Source organism: Lemur catta, chromosome 7, assembly GCF_020740605.2.
Source record: "Lemur catta isolate mLemCat1 chromosome 7, mLemCat1.pri, whole genome shotgun sequence".
Lineage (NCBI taxonomy): Eukaryota > Metazoa > Chordata > Mammalia > Primates > Lemuridae > Lemur > Lemur catta.
Genome location: NC_059134.1, coordinates 32,351,734 through 32,378,305, shown reverse-complemented (window position 1 = coordinate 32,378,305; position 26,572 = coordinate 32,351,734). Strand labels below are relative to the sequence as shown.

The 26,572-nt window shown below is 35.6% G+C and overlaps 1 protein-coding gene across 3 annotated transcripts in view; it reads left to right on the top strand.

Annotated features, from left to right (window-relative positions):
• The window catches only part of GRIA4 (glutamate ionotropic receptor AMPA type subunit 4), a 345,257-nt gene that overhangs the window by 123,290 nt on the left and 195,395 nt on the right, over positions 1-26,572 (top strand). For all 3 annotated transcript variants that reach the window (XM_045556700.1, XM_045556701.1, XM_045556702.1), the window contains exon 3: positions 5,225-5,464. In XM_045556700.1, coding sequence (XP_045412656.1) covers positions 5,225-5,464 — 240 coding nt within the window. The remainder of the gene's footprint in view (positions 1-5,224; positions 5,465-26,572) is intronic.

Here is a 26,572-nt window from a genome sequence, read left to right as displayed (position 1 = left end):
AAGATTAGTTCACAGATATCCTCTCTATGCCCCTTAAGCAACACACTCAAGTCCTAGGAGTCCAGGATCCAGCCTGCAAGCCTGTCCTCTAATCCTCCAAGTTTAATCCCTGACTGTGCCAGAGAGAAGTGTGTTGTTCCCGAGATGGTCAAGTAGTGCTCAAGCAGGCTTAATGTACTTTTGTTTTGGGGTATGTCCTGCTTTGCTGGAGCAGTCAAGTGAGTAGCTTGAGGGAAGGCTGGCAGTCAGGGAGCACACAGTCTGAGTACCCCTTGGTCCTCTGCAGGTATTTAAAAGGAAAAGCATGAGACCCACTCTTTGTGGAAGATTTGGTGTGGTGGGCATATCAACAGAGGGGAAGCAGCTGCTCCTGAGAGACCCTGCTTAATCTTCCCTTGGGGTATCCATGCTGACTCACCTAGGAAGTACCATGGCTGCATCAGCAGCTATGGGTGGAAGAGGGGAGAAGAAGAAGAGTCTGAATGCAGGAGAGCTGGCACTCTGGTCCTCTTTGTCCTGATGAACTCCCCTGGCTTGCTATATTCTCCTCTCCCTTGAAGGCAGCCCACCCTGAATGTCCAAGGTCTAGGATCGCACAGTTTCCCTGGGACCCACTGGCCCTCTATGGCCATTGCAGTCTGGGAAGATGTTGGGAAATGTTTGTATGGGGTCCAGTGACAAGAAAACTGAAGAGCTGAAGCTCCCTAGGCAGGACAAAGGCACACAATGGTTTGAAAAGCAGTATGGTGCCCGCCAACTTGGCTTGGGTCTGTAGTGAGGAAGAGCAACCCTGAGAGTGGTGGTAGCCTAATGCTCTGTTCTTGACAAGCTCCCAGTTCACTGGTGGTAGCAACTTTTGGGCTCGTGAGGATAGAGAAGCTCTCCAACAATTACGGAGCCTACAATCTGCCAGAGGTATAAGAGGAGGAAAAACAAACACCCCCACTTACCCTTTCCATGAGGCTCCAAATTCCTTGGGGGTTGATCTCTGCTGATATCTTGTTCCTTCTTATTCTGCTCCACAACTTCTTCTCATGGAATCTCTGGTAGGTTCTGGTACTTTTCCCTCAGAACTATTCCTGGGCTATGTTTTTTTCACCTAAACCTTTTCCTTCTTGCTGAGACAATCTGGTGACCAGTGTCTCTAGTCAGCCATCTTGCCTCCTCTCCCTAGTGAGATTTTCTGTTGTTATTTCTTTTTTTCTAATCTTCTGCCTACCTATGCTAATCCTTCTTGGTGGCAGCAATAATTAGGAAAATTATTCATGGCAACAGACTTTCACAAATTCTAGCAACTTGAGCTAGTTTGCCGAAGCTATCAGAGCAGGATAATGTGTTGGTTCTTGGATTTCTACCCATGTAGTAACGGCCACCTGGTAGAACAGGTGAGGTAGCAGATAAGCACAAAACATCTACTGTGTTTACACTGACTAATCTATGAGAGGGAAGAAACAACAGAACTGCAACACCAAGCCAACATACCCAGCACAATGCCATTAATTCACAATCCTCATAAGTTCACTTGTGTCTGGTGCACAAACTCATCTCAAACTCCTGCAAAGTATAGTGGTCTCATCTCCAACATGCTCATCTGCAAAATGTCATTGCTTGTTCATATGTTGTTTTAATTACCATTTACATTATTTGTATTAGTAAAATATCACTGATGTGAAGAGGACTCTCATAACCATGACAATCAGGAATAGGGCCTGCAGAGTTCAATCTCTGTTTGTCCTACTTGACCTAGTTCCAAATTTGTTCTTAGCTTATCTCACTGTTGTAGTCTTAGGAAAAAAATCAACAATATGGGAGGAGAAGGGCCATAGATGGAAGAGTGACCATGCTGCTGTGGTAATGTAAAATTCAGTATATCTCTTGAATTTATTTCCCACAACTTGAGAAACACTGAGCTAAGACCACATTCTTTGATTTGTATGTGATATAGGGCTACAAATCATCACCAATTATATAATAATTTGGTATAGCTTGGCATCTGGACTGTGGTATCTGGAATGAAACTAGGTGATTATTGATGAGAAGACATATTTAGTTAAATGACATCTTCAGGCAACAGATGAATGGATTATTACCATGTGTTTACAGTATAAGTTTATTTACATAATACATGATCCAGGGAATCTCATTAGTGAAGCAGAATATAGCAGAATATTTTCTGCCACTGAAAACTATGACTGGATTTTTTCATTGAAAGTCTTATTCTGATTAGTGTTTATATCCAAAAATATATATCAATATAATATTATTTCATCTATTTAGTGATCAAGCATTAATCTTTGTTTAATTTATGTTGACATTTTTTGAAACCATTAAAATTCAGTTTTTCCCTTTTATGTATTTGGAACACATTCATATTCAGCTTAGTTTACTCTCATTAATTTATGTTTGCATTTATATGGTCTAAGAAGTTCCATTGTTTGAATAATGATTTGTATGCTAAGCAATTGTTTCCAAAGCTGGATTTTTATACTAAATATTGAAGTAATTATATTTTAAAATTTGAATCTATTGGACCAAATAAAATATTGTCCAAGGTATCACACAAAGATAATAACATTGAACATTTAACTGACAATCTGTCCTCATGCACAGAAAACCCAATAACTTTTACCTACCAAGACTATGATCTAGATTAAATAGGAAAAAAAAGTGTTCACAAGAATAATACCACAACTATAAGTCTGCAAAGAGGAAGTAAAATGTGAGTGACAGAATACATCCAGAAGCAAAGTTATTAGTCTGAGACTTGCTGTAGTTTCAAAATAAGTACATAAGAATAGAGGCAGGATGATAGCTATGAAAAAGAGAGAAAGAAAAGATATATATGATGATGAAAATGAATGAAGGCAGATAGTAGATGATGAAATATTAGAAAATATTGTTTATTGAGTCCCAATAAAATAACTTAAATGTTATTAATAAATAACATAGCACCAGAAAAGTAGAAAGTCATAATGATACATTGAACAAAACAGTATAATAGGAATAAGTAGTAGAGGGACTTTGTATATTAGTTGTTTTGGAACTTTAGTAGTGTAACATTTTTTGCACATAAAATTTTATATAGATAATCACTCAATATTTGAAATAGATGGAAGCAGAAGTGCTCTTGGATTTTTTTTTTTTTTGGTGGAGGAGAAGGGTACCAGGAGAAGGGGTCCAGCATTGTCCACTCAACACTATCTCACAAAAGGTTCTTATGCAAAGCTACATAAATCCTCCTAGCAAATTTATGGGTTCCTAAAACAAGTAAGTTGCAGGGGTAAGTTAAGGTACATGACTCACAAATCATCTTTACTTACATTTTCGTGAACAAGTATAAAATTTGTGTGTAGTTTCAGCACCAAGCTGAAAGCCAGGATCTTAGATTTCAATTCTGAAGCTTTTCAACTTTATTTTTTTTTTCAATAGAGTAAAATAAAGATTGAGAATTGGCCCTCGACTGGCATGAAAGCTGGGAAAAAAAATATATGAAAACACAAAAGAGCCAAGTAATGCCAGGTTATGCTTTAAACGTGCAGTACTTAAATACATTCATCCAAAGCCTTGGTGGAACATTTATGAGGATAGGGTCTGATTTCTAATCCAAACATGGGTGACTTTTTCTAATTTATGTTTAGAGGACATGCACCTGCACTAGGGGACACTCTGTTCTTGTTTATACCATAAAGTAACCCTGCTTGAATTCCCAGTTCTTACAATTTTTCATGTATGGCTAACAGTCCTATTTCTCTTTGGTTGGTTTCAGAAGTGTTTAGGGCTATAAAATTTTTATGTTTTCTGATTTTAGCTACTAATTTTCATTGATAAATTCATTAAGAAGTCTAGAGTATTGGATAATCTAGAGGTATTTAACTTAGGAGTAGTTCATTGTGATACAAAGAAATTAGATTTTACTTTGTTAAAGCATTAATAGGCTCTTGAAAAAAATATCTTAGTAACATTTGTATCTCTATTCCACAATACTGGGTTTTAAAAGATTGTGAAGCATAATTAAATAAGACAATTCAATAAACCCTGGAGCTGTTTCTTTATGTTCTTATTTGTTGTGCCTCTTGATGTTAAAGATAGATTCTAAGCAAGGTAATTCTAACAGAAGAGAATAAAAGTTAACAGAAAATGAATGCTGTTAGTCATCTTTAGATGACCTTTTCTAAGTGATATCATATGAGAAATGAAAGCCCAACTAACAAACCAGAGCCTATATTCAAATGGGCAAGACTAGGATAGAATTGACACTAAGATATAGGGAGAAAACTGCAAAATTTACAAACAAATTAAAATCCTTGTATTTTTACTTAGCCAGTCATATTAACCAAGTGATCAAAATATGATTGCAAATGAATTTTGAGAACAAATTTCTCTTTATGATGTTGTTTCATCATCCTTGTAGCAACTAGGAGCATGGAGAAAGAAAGACACAGTGGGCTGTGCACCTGCTTCCCTGAGGTCCTCTTACCTCAGGTGGTTTTGGTTCTCTTGGGTATTAGAAGTGCTTTATCCTAGCTTTGTGGCTGCCCTAGAAGCTATGCAGCTGGCCCCAATTCACTAAGCCTCTCAGATACCCCAAGAATGACTTTCTAGACAGTCTAACTTCTGTTTTCAAACATGATTCAAGAGAACCCTAAGATTTTGATTACAAATGAAACTGCCACTGTACACACACACATACACAAAGGTAAACATTTAGGCTCAGTAAAAACTGTAATCCAATTCAAGAATAGAAAAGATATACATACAGCTTAGGCAGGAGGGCATACCAAGGTAATTTAAATGTTCCTTCAATTAATACTCAAAAATGTCAAAAGTACATTATTAAATTTTTTCATATAAGGAAAAAGTACAGAAAAAAAATAGATTTATCACATCTAAAAGTCTCCAGCATAGGATTTGCCACATTATCATGGAAGGCCATATGTTACTTTATTTTAGTCAAATTTTCCTTTAATTCAAATTGGCTTCTTGATATAGGACTGTAATTCAGATCAGCTTCATTCAATATTGGGCTTTGAGTACAAGCTCAAGAATTCATTAATTGATTGTACAATTAATTGCCTACCACTTTTACTCTGTTTATCTTACATTCTTGACATATCAATGATTCAGTGATTCTTATCTTTTAATTTCATAGAATGTAGACTATACAGTCAAGTATTTGAGTGCGCTAATAGTTTGTGGGTTTTTCTCTCTCTCTCTCTTGTTTCAGTCTGTTCCCAGTATTCTAGAGGAGTATTTGCCATTTTTGGACTCTATGATAAGAGGTCAGTACATACCTTGACCTCATTCTGCAGCGCCTTACATATCTCCCTCATCACACCAAGTTTCCCTACTGAGGGGGAGAGCCAGTTTGTGCTGCAACTAAGGCCTTCGTTACGAGGAGCACTGTTGAGTCTGCTAGATCACTATGAATGGAACTGTTTCGTCTTCCTGTACGACACAGACAGAGGTAAGTTTTGATTCTTTGTCTACATCAGTAATTTCTGAAAACTCTAATTTTCAATGGAAAATGACCTTCTATAACCTGTGTGATTTAGCAAAATATTTTGTTCTCTAACGTTGCTAAAATCAGAAAATGGTTGATGTGTATTATCAGTATTTTTATCTTGACTCTGGAAAAAAAAACTTCGAATGAAACAAACTTCATGTTCATAAGGTTACTGGAGCAAACCATGCTCTGTAACTTCATTGAAATTGAGATAACTACATGGATAAATAAAACAAACCAAAATACTCTTCCTACTCTCGCACAAAAATTAACATAGAATATTCCTCTGGCTTCTGGTCACCAAAATGTGTGGGGTTTTCTCCCTATACACCCATCAAGCAATATCCAGCAGATTCTCCAGAGAATACCAGCTGGGTGTCTTCTAATTCAACTTAATTCTGACCCTAGCTACCTGAAGTTAGCATCAGGTGTCACAGGTTAAGGGCTCAGTCCCTTTTCCATAAGGTTTAAGAGTTGTAAGAAGACAAAAAGTTAGAATAAAGGTTGAAACAGGCAACATTTTAATAACATCCTTGAGTAGAATTCTATCTATGAAATGAATAAGGATAATAAATATCCTCCTTCCCCACATAGAAAACAATAAACAAGCAAAATAAACCTTTTGAAGGTACAATCTACCTTCAAAAGTCCAAAATAAAATTTCCTATACTCGGAGATGAAAACCCATTAAATGAATTCATCTTTATTGCTAAAATTTACATATTTAATTAGATGGAAACAGTATGTCATTTAAGATGTCACACCAAAAGGGTTCCTAGCATACCACTTCTATTGGTCTTACTGAGCAACGGGCTCACTTCCAAACGCACATAGAAGCTGACACTAGGGTACCAGCTTTTGAGAAAGCAAAGGCTTTATTGAGATGCTGGCAGCAAGGAGATAGGAGGTGTGGCTCAAATCTGTCTTCCTGATTTGGGGTACAGGGCAAGTTTTAAGGGGTCAGAAAACAAAGGAAAGCAGTAGGAATGTTGGCTTGGTAGGATCTGGTTAGAGGGCTTCAAATTTGACCATTTACAGTAAGGTGTGTTGAGGTGGACTTTAACACCCGATTTTCTTGGCCAACAGACCCCTCACTTCTGAAAGGGTTCCAGCATTCAGGTTCTGGTCATATCCTAGTCTTCTTAGTTCCAGGGGGAGGAAACATCGGTTCTGGGTGTTGTTAGAGGTCAAAGCTGTCTCTATTGAGCATGCCCAGGCTACGTGACTTTCTGCTTTGGCTCTGTCATACCTACAAAGTGACTCAACATCTTCTTAACAGAGTAGGGCCAGTATGGGGTGATGCTAAGGTTACACTGGCGTTGTTGGTAAATTTCCCTTTTGGAAAAATCTCAGAAAATTTAATATCATCAGTGTATTTTCTATAAGATTGCAACATACTCTAATTAATATTTGGAAATATGGGAACCCACCCATATCATATACTATAATTTTCCATTAGTTAGCAATCTAAAGCATCCAAAGGAATGAATTATTTATTAGAGAAATTATCACTGTATTCATTTCTCACTGTTGGAAAAATTCTTAAGCAAGAGGATATTGAACATTGAACCATAATGTCAAAAAATATATACTAGAGTGTAGATGGTACGTTTCTGCTTGTAGTTCATTATGACATAACTCAGTGCTCCACATTGGGCAGAAGATGCTTATTTGATAACATGTTGATTTCACAGCAATACCAGTGGGCCTTGTGCCTCACTTTTTTCCCCTTCCCTGTATAAATCAATCTCCAATTGATACAACTTGCTATCTAGAATTTCTTAGTTCTCTTCAATTGTTGCTTCAGAATGAATAGCTAGTCCTTTGTATTGTCTCCCATTGTAATTACCCAACCCAACTTCAAAACAAACATCTTTATTCCAAACAGTAATTGCCTGAATAAAAAATCAACATGTCCAGGTTCTGGTCACATCCTGGTCTTCTTGGTTCCATGGGGAGGAAACATCAGTACCAGGTGTTGTTAGAGGTCAAAGCTTTCCCTATTGAACATGCCCAACAGCATTTCTTGATATTCAGATGGCTTACCTTGCCATGATAACATCATGTTTCTCAACATTCTGCGTTTTGATCAAGTACTCTCAAAGCAGAAGAATGATACTTTTTATTCCTTAGAAACAGTTATGCTCATTTTATAAGTTTAGGATCATAAGCCAAATTTATTTCCTCTTAGATACTGTGTTTATAATTATGTATCACTCTCACCAACTGAGGTGTAAACCTCAGTTATGAACATATGATTAACTTGTATCATAAATTAAGTTGGCTGAGAGTAATTCACATTTTCACACCATAAACAAAAAGAATACTTTAAATTATTATGCATATCAACATTAAAATCAGAATATTTTTAAAATGTACAAAAAATAAGTGTAAAGAAATAAGATACTATGGTATATTTTGTATCCATAATCCCCTACTGTTATCATAAACTGATTATTTAAATATTTTTCCTGTTGTAAGTAACTGTCCTAATATGACCCTGAATGTCTTCACAAATTTGAGTGGAACATTACTTTCTGATGCATCACAAATCTTTATCTTGGAATAAAATATTTCATTGGACCACTCGATCATTTCTGCAATCTTAATCCTGTGGTGCCAAATGCTCTCTCAAAATGCAATACAAACACTCTGTCATACCTTAAAGTGGTGTTTTATATTGAATTATGGCAATTAAAGAAATGATACTTATTTCCTCCGATAGCCTATGTTCCAGTCCTGATCTGTTATTAATTAGCTGTGTGAACTTGCCTATAACAGTATTTTGCCAACATCTGTTAATGCAGTTGATCACCTTTTCTTTTTTATCTTCAAGGTCTATTCAAATTATCTTTAAGATTTCATTTCATTTTTAAATTTAAATATTATATTCCTTACCTAGAAATGGTGAACAGAAAGAGAAAGACAGCTCATGGCATAAGTGATCTCTTTATCTGCAGGCAAACCCTGCTTCTGTTCATTTGACTACCTCTCAAAGAAGAAAAACGAAAGTATTCGTTTATTTATCCATTAAATTTATGTATTTAACATTCAATAAATATTTATTTTTCTACTTGTCGTATCAGACACCTTGATAGGTACTAAGAATTCAATGATGAGCAAGACAGTACTGGAATCAACTAACTCACTTGCTATGACTTCTTTAGGAAATAGTACACAGCATTCTACTTGAAACCAGACACTGGCCTTTGATATATAGCTAGGTATTTTAAAATTTTAATTTGGAACACAACTGTTTTCCAAAAAGATCATTGCCTTTTGGGGATAAATAATTAGAAAGCATCACTTAAATACAAAATTTTATAAAATTTTTGAATTGATAAATAAAGTAGTTGTACTATGCCCACACTGCCCAAGAAAACTTTCTATGGTAATGGAACTGTTCTATAACCCAAGTTGTCAAACATGGTAATCATTACCACTTGAAGGTATTGAAGGTTTGAAATGTGACTTATGCAACTGAGGAAATGAATTTTTAATTTTATTTAATTTTAAATAATTTTAATTTAAATAGCCACATTTGGCTAATGGCTACTACATTGGACAACACAGCATATCTAACCACTCTGAGCTCATATGAAATAACATTTAGCTTTGAGTAAAATTTTCAAATATCTTCTTGACTCCTATTTTACCATATAAGAAAGGAACTTAGTGAACACCTGTGCATAATGCTTTTGATAATGATTTTCACATTGCATTGTGTATACATTTGCATATCTTTTCTTCATTCAGAAATGTGCTACTCCAGTAATTATTATATCTTATTACATTTATACATTTTTTGTCTAGCATAGTAACCTCTGATAGGTACGCTACGGCTATGAAATGAATTAAAGAATTAATATAGTGAAGTGCTGGACAATAGGCATCAAACAACTTTAGGGCTGTAATAATTAATCATGTAATTCATTTTTGATTAATGGTGCTATGTTTTCATGGATCAAATAGTTAACGGAGCAGCCAAAATGAAAACCTCACCTGGAGAGGTGTTACTTGAATTAAATGCAATTTTCCTATAGTGAAAAATGTTTGGTGGGCTGAAAGTTAACATTCTGGGTTTCAAACAAATTACCCAAAATATTTAGAAAATCTTTTAAAAAAAATAAATTTTTCTGGCAATATAAAATCTTAAAAATTTCTTCAAATCTAATTAATATGATATCATTTTCCTTGAGTGAAAAAAGACATTAATTTGAATATATACAATATAACCAGTGGTTATTTTCTTATTTAAAATAGATCTTTTCAAAGGAATATATTTTTTACCTGTGTCTACTGCACAAAATTTTAAATGTCTGTAATGTGCTTATAATTGAGAGAGAGATGAAGAGAAATAATCCTAACATTTTTTTAATTTCTAGTGATCACTGGTGATATTTCTTAAAACTGCTATGATGGCCAGCAATTTTGTTCTCGTGTCCAGAGTCTGCAATGGCTGACAATGACCTTGTTTTACTGAATGCTGTTTCTATTTAATGCCTACTGCTCAACATTTTACTCACATTAGTGCCTTCGAGGTTTATGGTATTATTTTAGGGGCTCCTAAATATCTAATATCCAATATCTTAATAAATTTTATAACATTATGTAAACTGTTCCTAGGAGAGATATATTTGGCAAGGCATAGAGCAGAAAATTTTCCTTTGGCTTGTTTCCTTTGGTCTGTTTTGTTTGTTTGGTTTTTTTTTTTACAAAAATTTATTCTACACATTGCGTAATGTATTTTCAGAAACCCAGGAAATAATGTCCTGTATGGCATAATATGTACCTGCCGCTATCCTATGCTGAAGCCAGTGTAAGAGGGGATGAGGGGATGGAAAGAGGAAAGAGGAATATATTTGTGTGGGGAAGGGGATGGATCTTACTATTTTGTTTCTACTTTTTGGATTTAACTGTATACATGGCTTGTATTTTTAAACTGCCTTAAATCCTTTTGCAAAAAAGTTGAGATCTAAATAACATGAAAAGGAACAAATGAAGAAGAGAAGACATGAAACACCTTTAAATGATATCTCTTATTCCCCCCATAACAAGTCTATATAAATCACTCCAGCAAACTCTCCTGGCCTCCTTTTGGGTCCTCAACTCTAATTCTCTTCTTATCCTTTTTCTTCCTGTATTGTCACATTATTTCGTGCTTTCCCATTTTCTCCTCCTTCCCTAGGAGCCTAGAGTGATGGGTGGATAGGCAACATGATTTCAGGCATCCTGGGATCCTCAAGCTTTCTCTGCTCTGTTACCAGATATGAATGCTGTGATGATTAATTTTATGTGTCAACTTAAACTAAAGTTGACTTGGCTAAAGGTTGCCCAGATAGCTGATCAAACTATTTCTGGGTGTGTCTTTGAAGACATTAGCATTTGAATTGGTAGACTGAGTAAAGAAGATTGTTCTTACCAGTGTAGTGGGGCATCATCCAATCTATCGAGGGTCTGAATAGAACAAAAAGTCAGAGGAAGGCTGAATTTGACCTCTTTGCTTGAGCTGGGCCATCCATCTTCTGCCCTTGGACATCAGTGCTCCTGGTTCTCAGACCTTGGGACTTGGACTTAGACTTACGCTATTGGCTCCTCTGGTTCCCAGGCCTTTAGGCTTGGACTGGAAGTACACCACTGGTTTTATTTGACTTCCAGCTTGCATACAGCAGATTATGGGACTTTTCAACCTCCGTAATCACATGAACCAATCCCTCATAATAAATTTCTTTTTATGTATCTATATGTATTCTATTGGTTCTGTTTATCTGGAAATCCCTGACTAATAAGATGACTAAGAACTCCCTTAAACTCTAATTCATAAATAATATAGCACAATGACAAGGCCAATAACTAAGGAATGTAGCATATCAATATCAATTCATATCAAATAAAATTACTGATATCAGCTCTGTCTTTAAAATATCTTTCAGATAGGGGTGGAACAGGGAGGAACAGGGGTAACCCCACATCTGTAAAGTGAACTTGGAGCCATCTGGAGAGGCGTGTTCCATGTCTGCAGTGCAGATTACAAACAAGCACCATTCTTTTCTTCATTCTTCCCATCTCCAATTCCTAATTACCACACATGCTCATACTCTGCCAACACACATCTATCATTCATTGAGCCACTTAAAATTCTTTTGGTCCATTTTTCTTATTAAAAAAAATTAGAAATAATGCCAAAACAGAGTTCATTGACATATAAATTCAGGAAAAGTAAGAATCTTTCCAATTCTAACCTGGTATTATGCCAAGAGGGGATGAATAATTTATCCTTAATACTTGATAGTATTAAACCCTGTTTTCCTAACCCAGAAAAAAAAATCTTGAGGTCTAACACCCTCACCAGGATGAAGAGGAGTTCCCTTTTTAAAAATCTCCCAATGCAGACTCTCAGGCAACCCTCCGTGTTTATAGTGAACCCATCAGGATTTAGACTATTCTTTGTAAGTCATTCAAATATATTTTCTTATAAACTTTTATCACATATATAGCCAGGCTGACAAGTCAAATATTTACTGGTTGCCAACTGCCAAGTGTGAAGATAATCCATCCCACCAGGAGGAGGACAACACTGAACTGCATCTTCCAAATATATATCACTGCTTTCCTGCTGGAACCAGGCCAAGGGGAGAACGGAGAGAGGTGCAGGTATCAAAATAACAATGGAGACTCCTGTGGAGAGTCTCACTTGTAACTGAGGAAGAAATAATCAGAAACAGGCAAGAGAGCCTGGCTCCCTTCATAGCATCTCCTTTGGAGTCATGTAACTTGTGTTCCCTGCCCTTATGAACTCAGGCTGTCACCGCTTTGAGTCAGGAAAGGGAGCAATGGGCTGAGCGGTGAGTGGAGGGGATAAAGGTGCATTGGTGGGTGTCTTTATAAAGTGGATTATGAATCTAGTCCCTTTTCCCTGGTGACAGGAGGCAAAAGGAGATACATGCCTCTCTGTCACCTTCCATTGCCCCCGATGACAGAGTTAAGGATTCGAAGGCAGATGCTGGAAGTCATCTGAAGGAGTGCTGAAATCTAGCAAGGTGTGTGAATCCGAAAAGGACTGCCCAGCAAGACTGACCAGTGAATATCGATAGGGAGCTAAAACAAGGGTCGTCTAAAGAAGAAGAGAGCAGAGCAAGCAGCAGTAAAATAAGCAGTGGGTTGACAGAATGGAGAACCCCTGCAGAAGAAGGACAGAAGCCTACAGATGTGTCAGCAGCCTTCTAAATATGCATTTGAAGGGTTGCAGAGACCTGATTGGGATGGCAGGGAAAATAAGTATGCAATCCTCCATGAATGTTTGTGCTGGGTCACTTTGGTTGTCATCACTTAATAGGCTCTGGACAAACACACATTGTTGACCGACACATCAGCTGGGAGGCTGTTCTTCCTTTCCTGTTTCCCTCACACTGTCAGTACTCAGTCACTGAATATGAGACAAGAGCAAATCTGGGTAAGACCTCTGGAAAAGTACTGGTGCCCCAACCCATGGAAATTAAAAATTTCAGCAAACAAATTACAAATAAGTGTATGGGAGTCCAACAGAGTTCTGATTTTTCCCATGGTGATTATTTTAATGTTTTTACTGAAATATTAAAATTATATTAAAAAGTTTTGTTTTGATAGAGGCCTGAGCAAATGCTGAATCTTTCAGTTTAGTTATTCAACTATGGCTGAGGAATAGGGAGAGAGAACATGTTCCTTAAGAATCGTTAGATTCTTGTGATACCTGGCTTTGGTGCACATTGTGTGGGGGACAGGCACACCTTAGCCCTGGCTTGAGTGAGGCAAAGTCATTACTTATAACCAAAATGTTTGTACCCCCATAATATCCTGAAATTAAAAAAAAAAAATCCTCAGGTTGATGAAATGAGTATAATGGTTAAGCAGTTTTCTTATATGAAAAGCACAAAACTCAATAGGCTTTCTTACCAGTTCCACAATGACCCACAACTTTCTAAGCAATAAGTTTACAAATGAATTATGGTTTCCTGACAGCTTCTTCATTAAAAAAAAAATGTTGCTTATCTGAAGATATGGAGGGAAAAAAAGCTTCCTTTTAGAGCTCTGATTGAACACATCGCCTCCAGATAACTTATCTTGCCTCAATGAATTTTTTTCTTCTATGAAAATGAATCACATGTGTACAAATGATAATGCACAATTGAGGCTGAAAAACTTACTTTTATCAAAAAGTCCCAGAACAACAAATGTTGGCATGGATGCAGAGAGAGAGGAACACTCATACACTGCTAGTGGGACTGCAAACTAGTGCAACCTCTATGGAAAGTAATATGGAAATACCTCAAAGAGCTACAAGTAGAGCTACCATTTGATCCAGCAATCCCATTACTGGACACCTATCTAAAGGAAAAAAAGTCATTCTATAAAAAATACATCTGCACTCAAATGTTTATAGCAGCACAATTCACAACTGCAAAGATGTGGAAACAACCCAAGTGCCCATCAATCCATGAATGGATTAATAAAATGTGGTATATGTATACCATGGAGTTCTACTCAGCCAGAGAAAACAATGGCGATCTAACACCTCTTCTATTATCCTGGATAGAGCTGGAGCCCATTCTACTAAGTGAAGTACCACAAGAATGGGAAAACAAGCACCACATGTACTCACCATCAAATTGGCATTAACTGACCAACACTTATGTGCACGTATAATAGTACATTCTTTGGGTGTCAGGCAGGTGGGAGTAAGAGGGGATGGTTATATTCACACCTAATGGGTGTGGTGCATACCATCTGGGCAATGGACACACTTGAAACTCTGACTCATGTAGGGCAAAGGCAATATATGTAACCTAAACATTTGTACTCCCATAATATGCTGAAATAAAAAAAATTGGGGCATGATGTCTGTAAGAGCTTTTTAACCAATGCTTCAATTTATTTCATGATTTTAAGACCTATTCAGGTTTTTATCATTGCTCCTTGTGACAGTTTTGCTGAGATACATAAAATGCATTAGTATGAAATACTCAATGGATTCTGGCCAGAAAACATGTTGAATTTTGAGGACTTTCTTCATGTCCCAGTACATCCTCAGTTTTAATCATATTTCATGGGGGCTTTAGGAAGAATATTTATTTTCTCATTTTTAGCTGCAAGGTTCTATATAATCATCATAATGCCCAGTTAATGTTGAAATACTTGCAATGCTAGAGATTACATTTGTTCAAATCTGCATCTTTATTAAATTTCTAACTGCTTGATCTAATTGAGAAGAGTATATGGAAATCTCCTACCTTGGTCATAGATTTGTCAATTTTTGTAGTCTTACACATTTTTGCTTAATATGCGATATATTTTAATGAAAAAATACTTTAGAATTCTTAATACCTTTCTGAAAAATTAATGTAACTAGAATTATTCATTCATGGCAGAATAGAAAAGATCTATTGAACTGATAACAATAGCCCAAAAGATTTTTTTTATTGTTTTTTTCTTTCTTTTATATGACGATGTCTACTGTCTGTTAATAGACCCAAAGATGTTAGTATCTGAAGACAGTAGTCCTCATTGTATAAAAGATTACATTTTTACTGTTTTCCAAAGTTTATTTTAAGGGTTTTGTTCTGTTTTGATAGATGCCAGATTAAGATCGTAACAAACAAGCATCCTCTACTAGAGAAAAACAGCTTAAACGACCATCTTTACAGCAGTCTGTTATTTTCATTTGGAAGATAGATGAGAGAATTTTGTGAGGGACATTCCTCGCTAGGCCTTTTGCATGTTTGACAGTGATGTGTCTTTACCCTGCAAAAAAGGATTCTGTGCCATGGGTAGCCATGGGTATTTTATGTGAGTGCATGTTACTCTCTGCCACTTCATAGGGAACCATTTATTTCTTTTCATATGAATTTTAGAAAAGGATATGTAAGAGGTACATTTCTATCAATTCTCACTTAGGAAAGATTTGAACTATGACTCATTTAAAAAGCTCTTCTATTTGTAAGTATCTTAAAATACCACAAACACGACCATAAAAGACCAATTCAGAAATAGACAACACACAGAACCTGAAATGAACACTAACATTTTGTCACTGATGTGTCCTAAAAAGATTATTTTTTTCTGTAATTTTATTTTAAACTTGATGAATTATGTTAATTCTTATGTATATTTTTTACCAGTAAAGTATGTTATTTGAAGCATTTCAGTTACTTCATATCATGCAATTTACATTATCTACATTACATTATTTAAGCTTTCACTCAATAATGTAGGAAATAAATGATATATAGAACCATAGAGTCCACATGCCTATCAGGTCTAAAAAATACCCCTCTAAAGTAAATTTATATTAGGAAAAGTCCCCACCACACTCTAGAAATCTGCATGGATTTACAAAGGAACCATATATACTATATCAGGGAGTTGGCAGATTTTAAATGGCAAAAATGGTTGTTCAACTAGATTGACAAGTTTGAGAGTGCTTTGCATTCTTTCATATTAAATGTATGCTGGCTCTATATTCCAGTAGTCCGCAAAAGGCAGGTAGGTCTTAAAAAAATAAACAGAAAAAAAAAAAAACCTAAAGAAAGGGAAGTTTTACTGTCTTAGAAACAGTTCCCCTAGTAGCACCTGGACTGAAAATTATTGTTTCTTATCTAAAAACATGGGAACAAAGTAGATTCACCATTACTATAATAGACCCAAGAGACCAATTAAAGACATGTAGTTGTCAGAATGAGGCCAGTACTACCCATTGGGCCAGATGTTACTGTAGCCAAGTAGTTCAGCAAACCCAGAAGTATGTGACCAATGGTGCCTTCAGCCATATGTCTACACAGGGACTCAGATATGCCTACGGAGGGGGAGGGCCACTGAAGCAGTATGGCCTCAGAGAGTAGATTCAAAAAGCAGCCCAAGTTAGCAAAAGCCATTATGCTGCTGAACTCAGCGCAGATTAACACAGGGTGCAAAGTAGAACAGATAATGGAATAGTCAAGGTTTTTCTGATGCAACATAGAGAAATACTCTTATCCAGCACTATAATTTGATACACAGATCTTTAAATTAAACACACATAGAATAATATATTAAACAATAAGAGTAGAATTACATCAACAACGATAGCAAGAGTTAAGGTACTGAAGGGTCATATACGTTAGACAAATCAGAGTGAGTTTGAGGAAGCCCTGAAGCCAGTATATTGCTAAAGCAATCACTGATGAGAAAATGGGCAGCTAAGTGGAAATAGATATGGAGCGGGTGATGCCAAGGCACTCTATAGAACTGTGACCTTGGGCATGCATGATGACTAGAATTTACCAGTTACTTTGACTCGTCCTAGATCTGAAGCTTTTCACTCCTGATCTTTAAAACAGGGGTCAATAAACTCCAGCCTATGGACCAAATTTGGCCAACAGCCCTGTTTTGCAAATATAGTTTTATTTACAAATAAACAAACTGGGCCATATTAATTTACATGTCTATGGCTGCTTTCCCACTACTATGGTGGCATTGAGTAGTTGCAGCAGAGATTGTATGGCCTGCAGAGCCTAAGATATTTACTATCTGGTCCTTAAGAGAAGGTTGACAACCCTTAAATTAGAACCTTCATTGAAAATTGATTATTTCAATAGAATCATCTTATGTGAAAAAGATACTTAAGTTTGTGTTTGTTCTGTATATACTTTCATTACTAAAGAAACAAAATTTGCATAATATAAAAATATATTGTAAAAATTATTCATAAAAGTAACTCTAGAAATATTTGTAAAGTTTATTTCAGGATTATGCAAGAGTGTGACTATGGGTGGCATGGAAACAGTATTATGAATCCATAGTATCATAAGCATAGGTGCTTCCACCTGACCTAATGAAGTCTCAATTTTCATATCTTTCACAATAATGATGAAATATTTCTTTCAATTACTGGATAAATAGAACTCAAGCCTCTTTATTTAAAGAATGATATTTCCCATTTTTTAAGATACCATAGAATTGTAGGCCTGATCAAAACCTCTGGTATAAAATATTAAACTAGGGATTATACTAAAAGCCAATTGTTAGTTTGCTTTTATGTAAGACATGTGCCTGTAAAAAAACAAACAAACAAACAAAAAACTCTTTCCCAAAGGTATTCCAGGTATTCAGAAGTTTCTTACATTTATGTATACATGGTAGTTGAAGTAAAACTTTACATAAAATAATGAATTTTTACTTAATTCATATTTAATTGTTTTATTTTGCCTTTTATGTTATTGATAAGGACTTTGGCAATTAAATTTGAAACCATTGTAATGTAGTGATAGTACTTTCAACTTTAGAATGAATTTATACTTATTTCTAAAATCCTGATTGGGTCTGACAACTGATACACTTACTAATCCAATTAAGAAGTAGAACAAAGGTAGAGGCACCATCATCTCTGTGCTGTTGCTACCATGGTTTCCTAACTGGTCTCAGCTTCCACCGTTGCCCCAAACTGTATCTTTCACAGGGCAACCAGACTGAACCTTTTCAAAAGGCAGATCACATCACCCGTCTGTGCGAAGCTACCTAATGGTTTCCTAGCTCATTCAGTGTAAAATCAAAGTTCTTATGATGGCACACTAGACACAACCCATCCCAAAACCTTTGTGTTTGCTCTTTCCTCTGCCTGGAATGCTCTTTCCACAGAGGGAAGAGGACCTCACTCCCCTCTCCTCCATCCAGACTTTGCCTAATGTTACCTTCTCAGTGGTCCCCGCTCTGACCACCTCCATTCTCCATCCTGATATTCCCTAACCTCCTTGCCTGCTTTATTTTTACCTATAGCACATTTTACCACCTTACATTCATGACATTTTATTTATTTATGGTAGACTCTGTTACAACAGGCCATTTTCTTTATTCAGTACTATATTCTCAGGCTCTATAATTGTACCTGGTACATAGAAAGTGCTTCGTCTGTATTTGTCAAATGAAGTTTGAGAATTAAATTTAAAAATGGGAAACAATAATAAGTACAATCACTTAATAGTTACCACAGGGGAGGGGCTGGTCTGGAGCATCTGAGGCCCACTAATGAATGACCAGAAGTGCTTGGTATTGAGGACATGTATGGAATTGGTGGAGAATCTGACATTTCTGCCTCTTACTAAGTTCTCTGTACTTGATCAAGGAAAATATGCATTTTTTATTTTAGCACTTACAGTTGGTAATTGTATAAGAAATGGTATATTATGTTCTTAAAAGATTCTTAAGAGGGGAGAAAAACTCTAGCATATTTTGTTCTAAATTCACCAAGGTTAAGCATAAGCTCAATATGTTTTGAGCATCCTTATGCATTTTTGGATAAATAACAAACACATGCCACAAAAATGCAAATGGAAGTAAAAAACTATGAAGAAGGAAACAGATTGATCATAGACATTATGAAAAAAATTGCCTTCAAGTGCTTCTAAGAACCACCGAGGTAGTTCTAAAGTCTGAGGCTCTTCTAAAATCTATGAGCTAATAATAATAGCAAACTCTCATTCCATATAAACTCCTTCTAATGAGGTAGGTGGTATTATTTCCATTTTACAGATGAGGAAACTGAGGGCCATACAGGTTAAATAATTCATCCAAGATCACACAGAATGTAAGTGGCTCATCCGGGTTTCAAACTGGCCTCAAAATGTGTGCTTTTAAGCACTACATTATGCTGCCATGAGGACCTCCACCTTCAATTTGAATCAGAGATAGCCAAAGAAAACAGTAGAGTCAGCAGGTCCTGGACAGTTAATACATAACACTATGCAGCACTGGGCAATCCCAGCAGTTCCTGAAAGACTCAAAAAGAGAACCAGTCACAGATCCAAATATTTCAGCTTTAGAAATTTATTTCAGCATGGACATCTGAGTCCTGCAGCTGCTGTGTATGGTCTTTTGTGTGGTCACAGGTGTTGGCTGTATTACGAGAGCACATAATGGTGGATGACAAGGCAAGCACAGTGGGGACTGCCAGCCCCTGGAGGTAATGCCAAGTTTAATACTGAAAGTAAAACATATGCATGTGCCAATTTTCTTCTAAATGCATTTTTATTGAAGAAAAACAAAGTTGTCTTCTAAAAAAACATCATCTGTGGATGGATAAAGGATGATATTGGCATAAAAATAGTGGCATTAGCAGGCTTAAAAATTAAAATTTGGTTTAAAAACTGGCAAAGATAAAGTGATAAAATCAGAGGGTTACATCAAAGAACTATAATTTGAAGACAAAGTAAACAACAATCAGAATCTACATATTTGAATTTTAAGAAGTCCAAAGTGTTGTTTAAGTTTTTATGTAAAAAAAAAAAATCGAAGAAAAGAGAAGAAATAAATCACACTCAGTACCTTTCTACAAAAAGAACACACCTGATACTTTCTATGAACAGATGCTTATGTGAATCAGTATAAATAAGTGATGTTTTGGTGAAAGAGGGCCAGAGCCTTTTTATTATGAGTTAAGTCATCCCATTGGATTAAACAAGTGCTCTTGGATGATCTGTGTGTACCATGCTAGGCAAATCTATGTATAACTTACACATTTAAGTAGCAAAGAGAAAGCAGAACACAACCGCTTTAATATTAAGTATGCCACGTAAGTAACATAAGAGAAGTATAAAGAAGATGTTGGAATTCAAAGAAAGAAGACCTCATATCAGATTTGGGACTAAGCCAGATTTTAAGTAGGAGGTTAAATTTGAATTGGTGCCTCAGAAGTTAATGTAGGCTTTCAGGTAGAGGAGAGGGAAGGCATTCGGGGAGAGGAAATGAGGGGAGAGGGTAAGGATCAACCTGAGAGACGAGTGGTCCACATTTTCTGGGGCATAGGCTCAGTAACATGAGAAGCTGAGAGTCTAATAAGAGACTATAAACCAAGGGACAAGGACTCGGTCTTGTTCTGATTCCCCAGACCTGTCTCAGTGACTGGCATATCATTGGTGTCTGGATAATGTTAGGTGAAATGAAATGGCAGCCTTCTATGCAGATAATCATATTAAATTGTAAGACCATGTTCTAATTGAAGCACATACAAGACCGTGCAGAGTTCCAGAGTAGGCAGATCATTTTGCTTAGAGAGTCAGAAGAGGCTTCAGAAAGGATAACATTGAGCTGAGTAGATCTTAAAGACTGACTAAGAGATTTCCAGATGAAGTGGAGGAAAAAGAGTGCTTCTTAGAGAGAATAGTGTGTATAAGAGAGTATGACATGTTATGCAAATGGTAAGTATCTCCGTGTGGCTCAAAAAGAAAGGGATGGGGAGATACTGGTAGGGAGACTGAGGCTGATGAGGTTGTTTGAGACAGATGAAAATTGATAATGTCAGCTTGTGTATGCCCTACCTGGAATCTAAATTCTGTGCTCTAGGTAAGGGGACACCAAGAATTATTTTAAAGTAGAATAGTGATCAGGCACAGTGGTTCATGCCTGTGATGCTAGCACTCTGGGAGGCCGAGGTGAGAGGACTGCTTGAGGCCAGGAGTTTAAGACCAGCCTGAGCAATATAGTGAAATCCCGGTCTCTACCAAAAAAAAGAAAAAAAGAAATTAGCCAGGTATGGTGGCGTGCGCCTGTAGTCACAGCTACTTGGGAAATTGAGACAGGAGGATCACTTGAGCCCAAGAGTTGGAGGTAGCAGTGATCTGTGATTGTGCTGCTGCACTCCAGCCTTGGCAACCGAGTGAGACCCTGTCTCAAGTAAATAAATAAATAAATAACTAGAGTAGTGACATGGCTAAAGTTCATTTTTCAGAATTATTACACTAAAGCAGTATGGAAGAGGAACTGGAGGTGAGAAGAGTCTGTGGGCAAGAAAAAGAAACCAAGAAAGTCACAATGTGACACATGGGCAAGTGAAATGAGCATAGTAAAACCTGTACACATAAATTCTAAAAAGGTGTCAAGTACATGAGTCATCAGAGTAGGCTTGCTTTAAAGTTTATTGTTTGGATTTGGAGCCAGATCTTATTTTAAAAGATTGTTTTATCCCTAATTTAATTTAAAAGTTAACAGAAATGTGATATAGACTACTACTTACTTTAACTCATAGATTCCTACATCTACTATATATTTTAATAAGTACTAAAGATGCTAGTATAAATATCAATGTATACATTTTCTTAATGCATCATTTATAAGTGATGTAATACATCATTTGTAGTACTCTTGGTGTATCTACATGATACATTACATAAAGAATAGATGATAAAGTGCCGTCGTTTGCTGTTAAGTTTATAGTGCATTTAACATCCTGATGCAAAGAGAGTTTAATCTGTAATGAAAACTTGCTTGCATCCTAACATCCCCAATTTAAAGACAGACTTTAGTTGTGGGTGGATTCTTCTTCTTTGGTTGTTTAACTTTGTAGAATTTTGCAATTCTGTGAAGAAATAAATGTCCTCCTTAAAAGCCTTTGTTTAATATACAAAATGTATTGATCAATACATTTTTCCATTTACTGATGCATATTTTTGTCAAATTTTATATTTGACAAAATATAAAATTTCTTAGTTTACCTACATATATTTGTATAAATTAAATAAGTTTGAGTACTTGGCCAAATTTTCTCAGCCTTCTCCCCACTCACCCAAAATAACTCAAAAATTTATTTTAAGCACTTCAATACATAGTTTAAGAGTATCCTCCAATATAACATTAGTTTTTAAGTAAACCCAATCATCCAGTTTCTTTCTATTCCCTGGCTACCAAGTAGTCCCGGAGAAAAACATAAAATGGGATCACTTTGTTCCATTACAAACTGGCAGAGGCCCTCACTTTTGCTGAGCATTTCTTCTACTTATCCCTAGTTAAAACCCTACTTTTTTCCTCAAAAGCCCTATTCCAAAAGTTTTTTCAATTTTTATAAATATCAATAGGAACTTTTTTCTACTCCCTTAATTCTCTACAAATCAGCCTTCCTTTACCATTTATCATAAGCCCTTTAACATTGTATCAATATCAAAATGCTATGAATACTCATCTATTCCCTCTTATATTCTTTCTATCATCAAAAAGTAATCCTTCCCTTCATCCAAGGCTGACCCTCCCAAACGAGCCCATGTTTTCTCTCATACTCAGAGGTGTTTCCCCTTAATTATCTGTATTCCCTCTTTGACCTTGAGTTTCTCCTCCTCCTCTGGCTATACACATGACTAAAATGTCCTTAACCTATAAACAATCAAATACCCTCTATAACCTTTCCACACTTGAGCTACTGTGCTAAGTCTTTCATCATCATGTTCACTGAAAGCATGGTCCGCAAAGCTTTTCCTGCATCTTCCCTCCTTAATACTGTTAATAATTCCGGTTCTACTCATGCCCACTCTAAAGAATTTAGCCCCTTCAAAAATGAACCTTCAACTATCCAAATTCAAAGAGGTTCATCTTCTTATATTTCTCTTTGATATCTGACTCTATTTTTGCAATCTTATGTTCCCATGATCATGTTCAATACTACATGTCTTCTGCTTTATATTCCTGCTCATAGGCATAAAAATTTTCCATGTTCAGCCCTCGCTACTGAACTCTGCTCTCTCAACATTCTGTTTGGGGCCAGTGCTATTTTTGCCATTGTTCTAACCATGATTTTGATCTGAATGATTCCCAGATCCCTGTCTCTATATGAGCTCATGCTGAAGCTTCAGTACCTTTTGCAAACAAGCTCCACTAAGGAAGTATAATGAATTTTTGTTTAATAAAGCAGATATTAATTTACACAGCTTATATAGGTTAGCTCATTTTTTAGGAATTATACACTGAAGTAATTAGGACAAAAAAGTCATGAGGTACAAATTTTGCTCCAGAAAAAAATGTACAATTGGCCCTTGAACTATATGGGTTTGAACTGTGTGGATCCACTTATACATAGATTGTTTTTGTAAACAAATATGTTGGAAAATATTTTGGAGATTTGCAACAATTTGAAAAAACTCCTAGATGAACCTTTTGAGGCCTAGAAATATCAAAAAATTAAGAAAAAGATATGTTATAAATGCATACAATATTTGTAGATACTAGCCTATTTTATCATTTACTACCATAAATTGTACACAAATTTATTATAAAATGTTAAAAATTATCAAAACTTACGCACATACTTACAGACCATACATGGTGCCATTCACAGTTGAGAGAAATGTAAACAAGCATAAAGATGCAGTATTAGACCATAACTGTGTAAAATTAGCTGTAATACATACTGCACTACTATAATAATTTTGTAGCCACCTCCTGTTGCTATTGTGGTAAACTCCAGTGTTGCGAGTATTCGTTCAAAATTCCATGTGACGCTAATCATCTCTGCATGAGTAGTTTGTTTCTCCAGTCAGTTGCGGATCTCAGTAAAAAGTGATCTCTCTTGGTTCTCGCGTATTTTTCATCGTGTTTAGTGCATTACCATAAACCCTGAATAACACAATGGGATCCATACCAAGTGCCACTAGAGATGCTAGAAGTGCTCCCAAGAAGCAAAGTCATGACATTACAAGAACAAAATTGAATTGATTGATATGTACCATAGATTGAGTTCTGCAGCTGAGGTTGCCACCAGTTCAGATGATTCAACTTGTAAACAGATGACATAAACTTACTGTATCGATAAGTATAGTACAGTATCGTAAATGCATTTTCTCTTCGTTATGATTTTCTTAATAACATTTTCTCTTCTCTAGCTTACTTTATTATAAGAATACAATATATAATAAATATACAAAACATGTGTTAATCAACTGTTTACATTACCATGAAGACTTCCAGTCAGCAGTAGGCTATTAGTAGTTAAGTTTTGGGGGAGTCAAAAATTATATGCAGATTTTCAATTACATGAGAGTGGGTACCCCTAACCCCTGCATTGTTCAAAGGTCAACTGTATAGGTATATATACTTTATCCATGGAATATATGTATGCATACACTTGTATTTGTGTGTGTGTGAAATGTTAACAAGAGGTAAATTTGTATATAGGGTATACAGGTCTGTCTTGTATTATTTTTATTTTTAAACTTTTCTATAGGTTAAAATTATTTACAAATAAAAATTATAAAAATGTGTGGCCAAGTACGGTGGCTCATGCCTATAATCCTAGCACTTTGGTAGGCCGAGACAGAAGGATTGCTTGAAACCCGGAGTTTGAGCCTGGACAACATAGTGAGACTCTGTCTCTACAAAAAATAAAAAAATTAGCCTGGCATGGTAGCTTGTGCCTATAGTACTAGCAGCTCAGGAGGCTGAGGTGGGAGGATCACTTGAGCCCAGGGGTTGCCAAAATAAAATATGTATATATATAAAAATGTGTAGGATATAACTAAAGTTGTACTGAAAGAAAATTTCATAGTTTTAAAGATATTAATTATAAAACAAGAAAACTGAATACAAAAAAGCTAAGTTTTTAACTCAAGAGGCTAAAAGAAAGAGAGAGAAACATAAGTCTTAACATGGTAAAATGAATTAAACAATGCAGACAAGGACCAAAATTAATATACACAATTAACAAAGCCACAAAGAGTATTAAACTAACCATTCATTGCTAAATAGGCCTCATTCCCTCCTCCATCTTCCCCTACTTCTCCTCATTGTTTTAAAAATGATATTCCCTGAGAGAAAATGATATTGGGATACTATTATGTGCTTAGTTCCAATTTTAACTGGGACCTAGGAAAGCCCCAAACCAACAAGGACAATAAGTGGACAGGCTCTGGAGTCAGGTAATAAGGCTTTGAATAAGGGCTCTGCTGCTTACTAGCTTGGCAACAGTTGGACATTTTGCCAAAGTGTCCCCCTCCTTCCATGATTGGTATAAACTAGGATTCATTCCAGTAGTGCCTTTCTCTCCCCAGAAAGTGCTGAGCGCGTAATGTGTGTTTACCCCTCTGCTCACAGTGCTGAGGACACATGAACAACACAAGATAGACCATTACAGACCGTAAACGGCATGAAGAAAAGAAACAGAGGACATGAGAGAGAGAAACTAGAGGGGATGAGGGGTTGCTTTAATAGGTGGTCCTGGGAAGTCTTTCTTTCAGGTGGGCTTTTCTCCATGTTTGTCTATTAAAATTGAACCTTCTTACGAGTACAAGGTACAAGGTGGAGCAGAGGGAGAAAGAAGAGACAAATCCAAAAGGAAAACAGCAATGGTTCAAAAAAAGGAATTGAGCAACTCTTTAGGAAACCAACAACAAAATAGCAGGTATATATTCAAGCAAGCAGATTACCAAAAATTAAGTGAACCAGCTTTATAATAATCAAATTCATAATTAATATCAAAATCCATGATGTGTATTCATAAACTAATATATATAATTAAGGCACATAAATAGAAAAATATTAAAAATATAGAAAGAGTTCAAAATATTACCTTTGGTTTTAATAGAAGTATCATTAAAAATAAAGATATAAGTATTTGAATAATATACTTAATGCATTTTATTTAATATGCAAAATTAATTACTCTACAAAGAAAAAATACATATTCTTTTATTTTTTATAAATATTTTATGGAACGTTTATAAAAATAGACTATATATTAAGTCACAATGAAAACTAATAGATTATAGAAAGATAAAAATTATAGAAACCATGTTTACTAATATAGTAGATAAGTAAGTATTTGCTAATTGCAAAAACTTAAAGAGTAGAAATCAAGGTTTATGTAAATTTATAACAAAAAAATATGAAAAAAGAACTTGAGGCAAAGAGGAAATCAAAAGCTCAATTTCAAACTATTTAAAAATAATGAAAAAAAATCAAAATGATAACACTTTAAATAATGAATCATAGCTATACTGAGATATAAATTTATAGGCTTAAATAATTTATTAAACAGTAAAAGATAAAAATTAATCTACTATCTATACAATAAAAATAGCAGATTCTAAGACCTAGTGTTAAATAGATCATAGGGCAACTACAGTTTACAATAAGCTATTGTACATTCTAAAACAGCTAGAGGAAAATAATTCAAATGTTTCCAGCACAAAGAAAAGGCAAATATTTAAGGTGATGTATAATCCTAAGTATATTTATTTGATCTTTACAAATTATATGAAGGTATTAAATTATCAAATGTACCCCCAAAACTATGTAATCTATCAT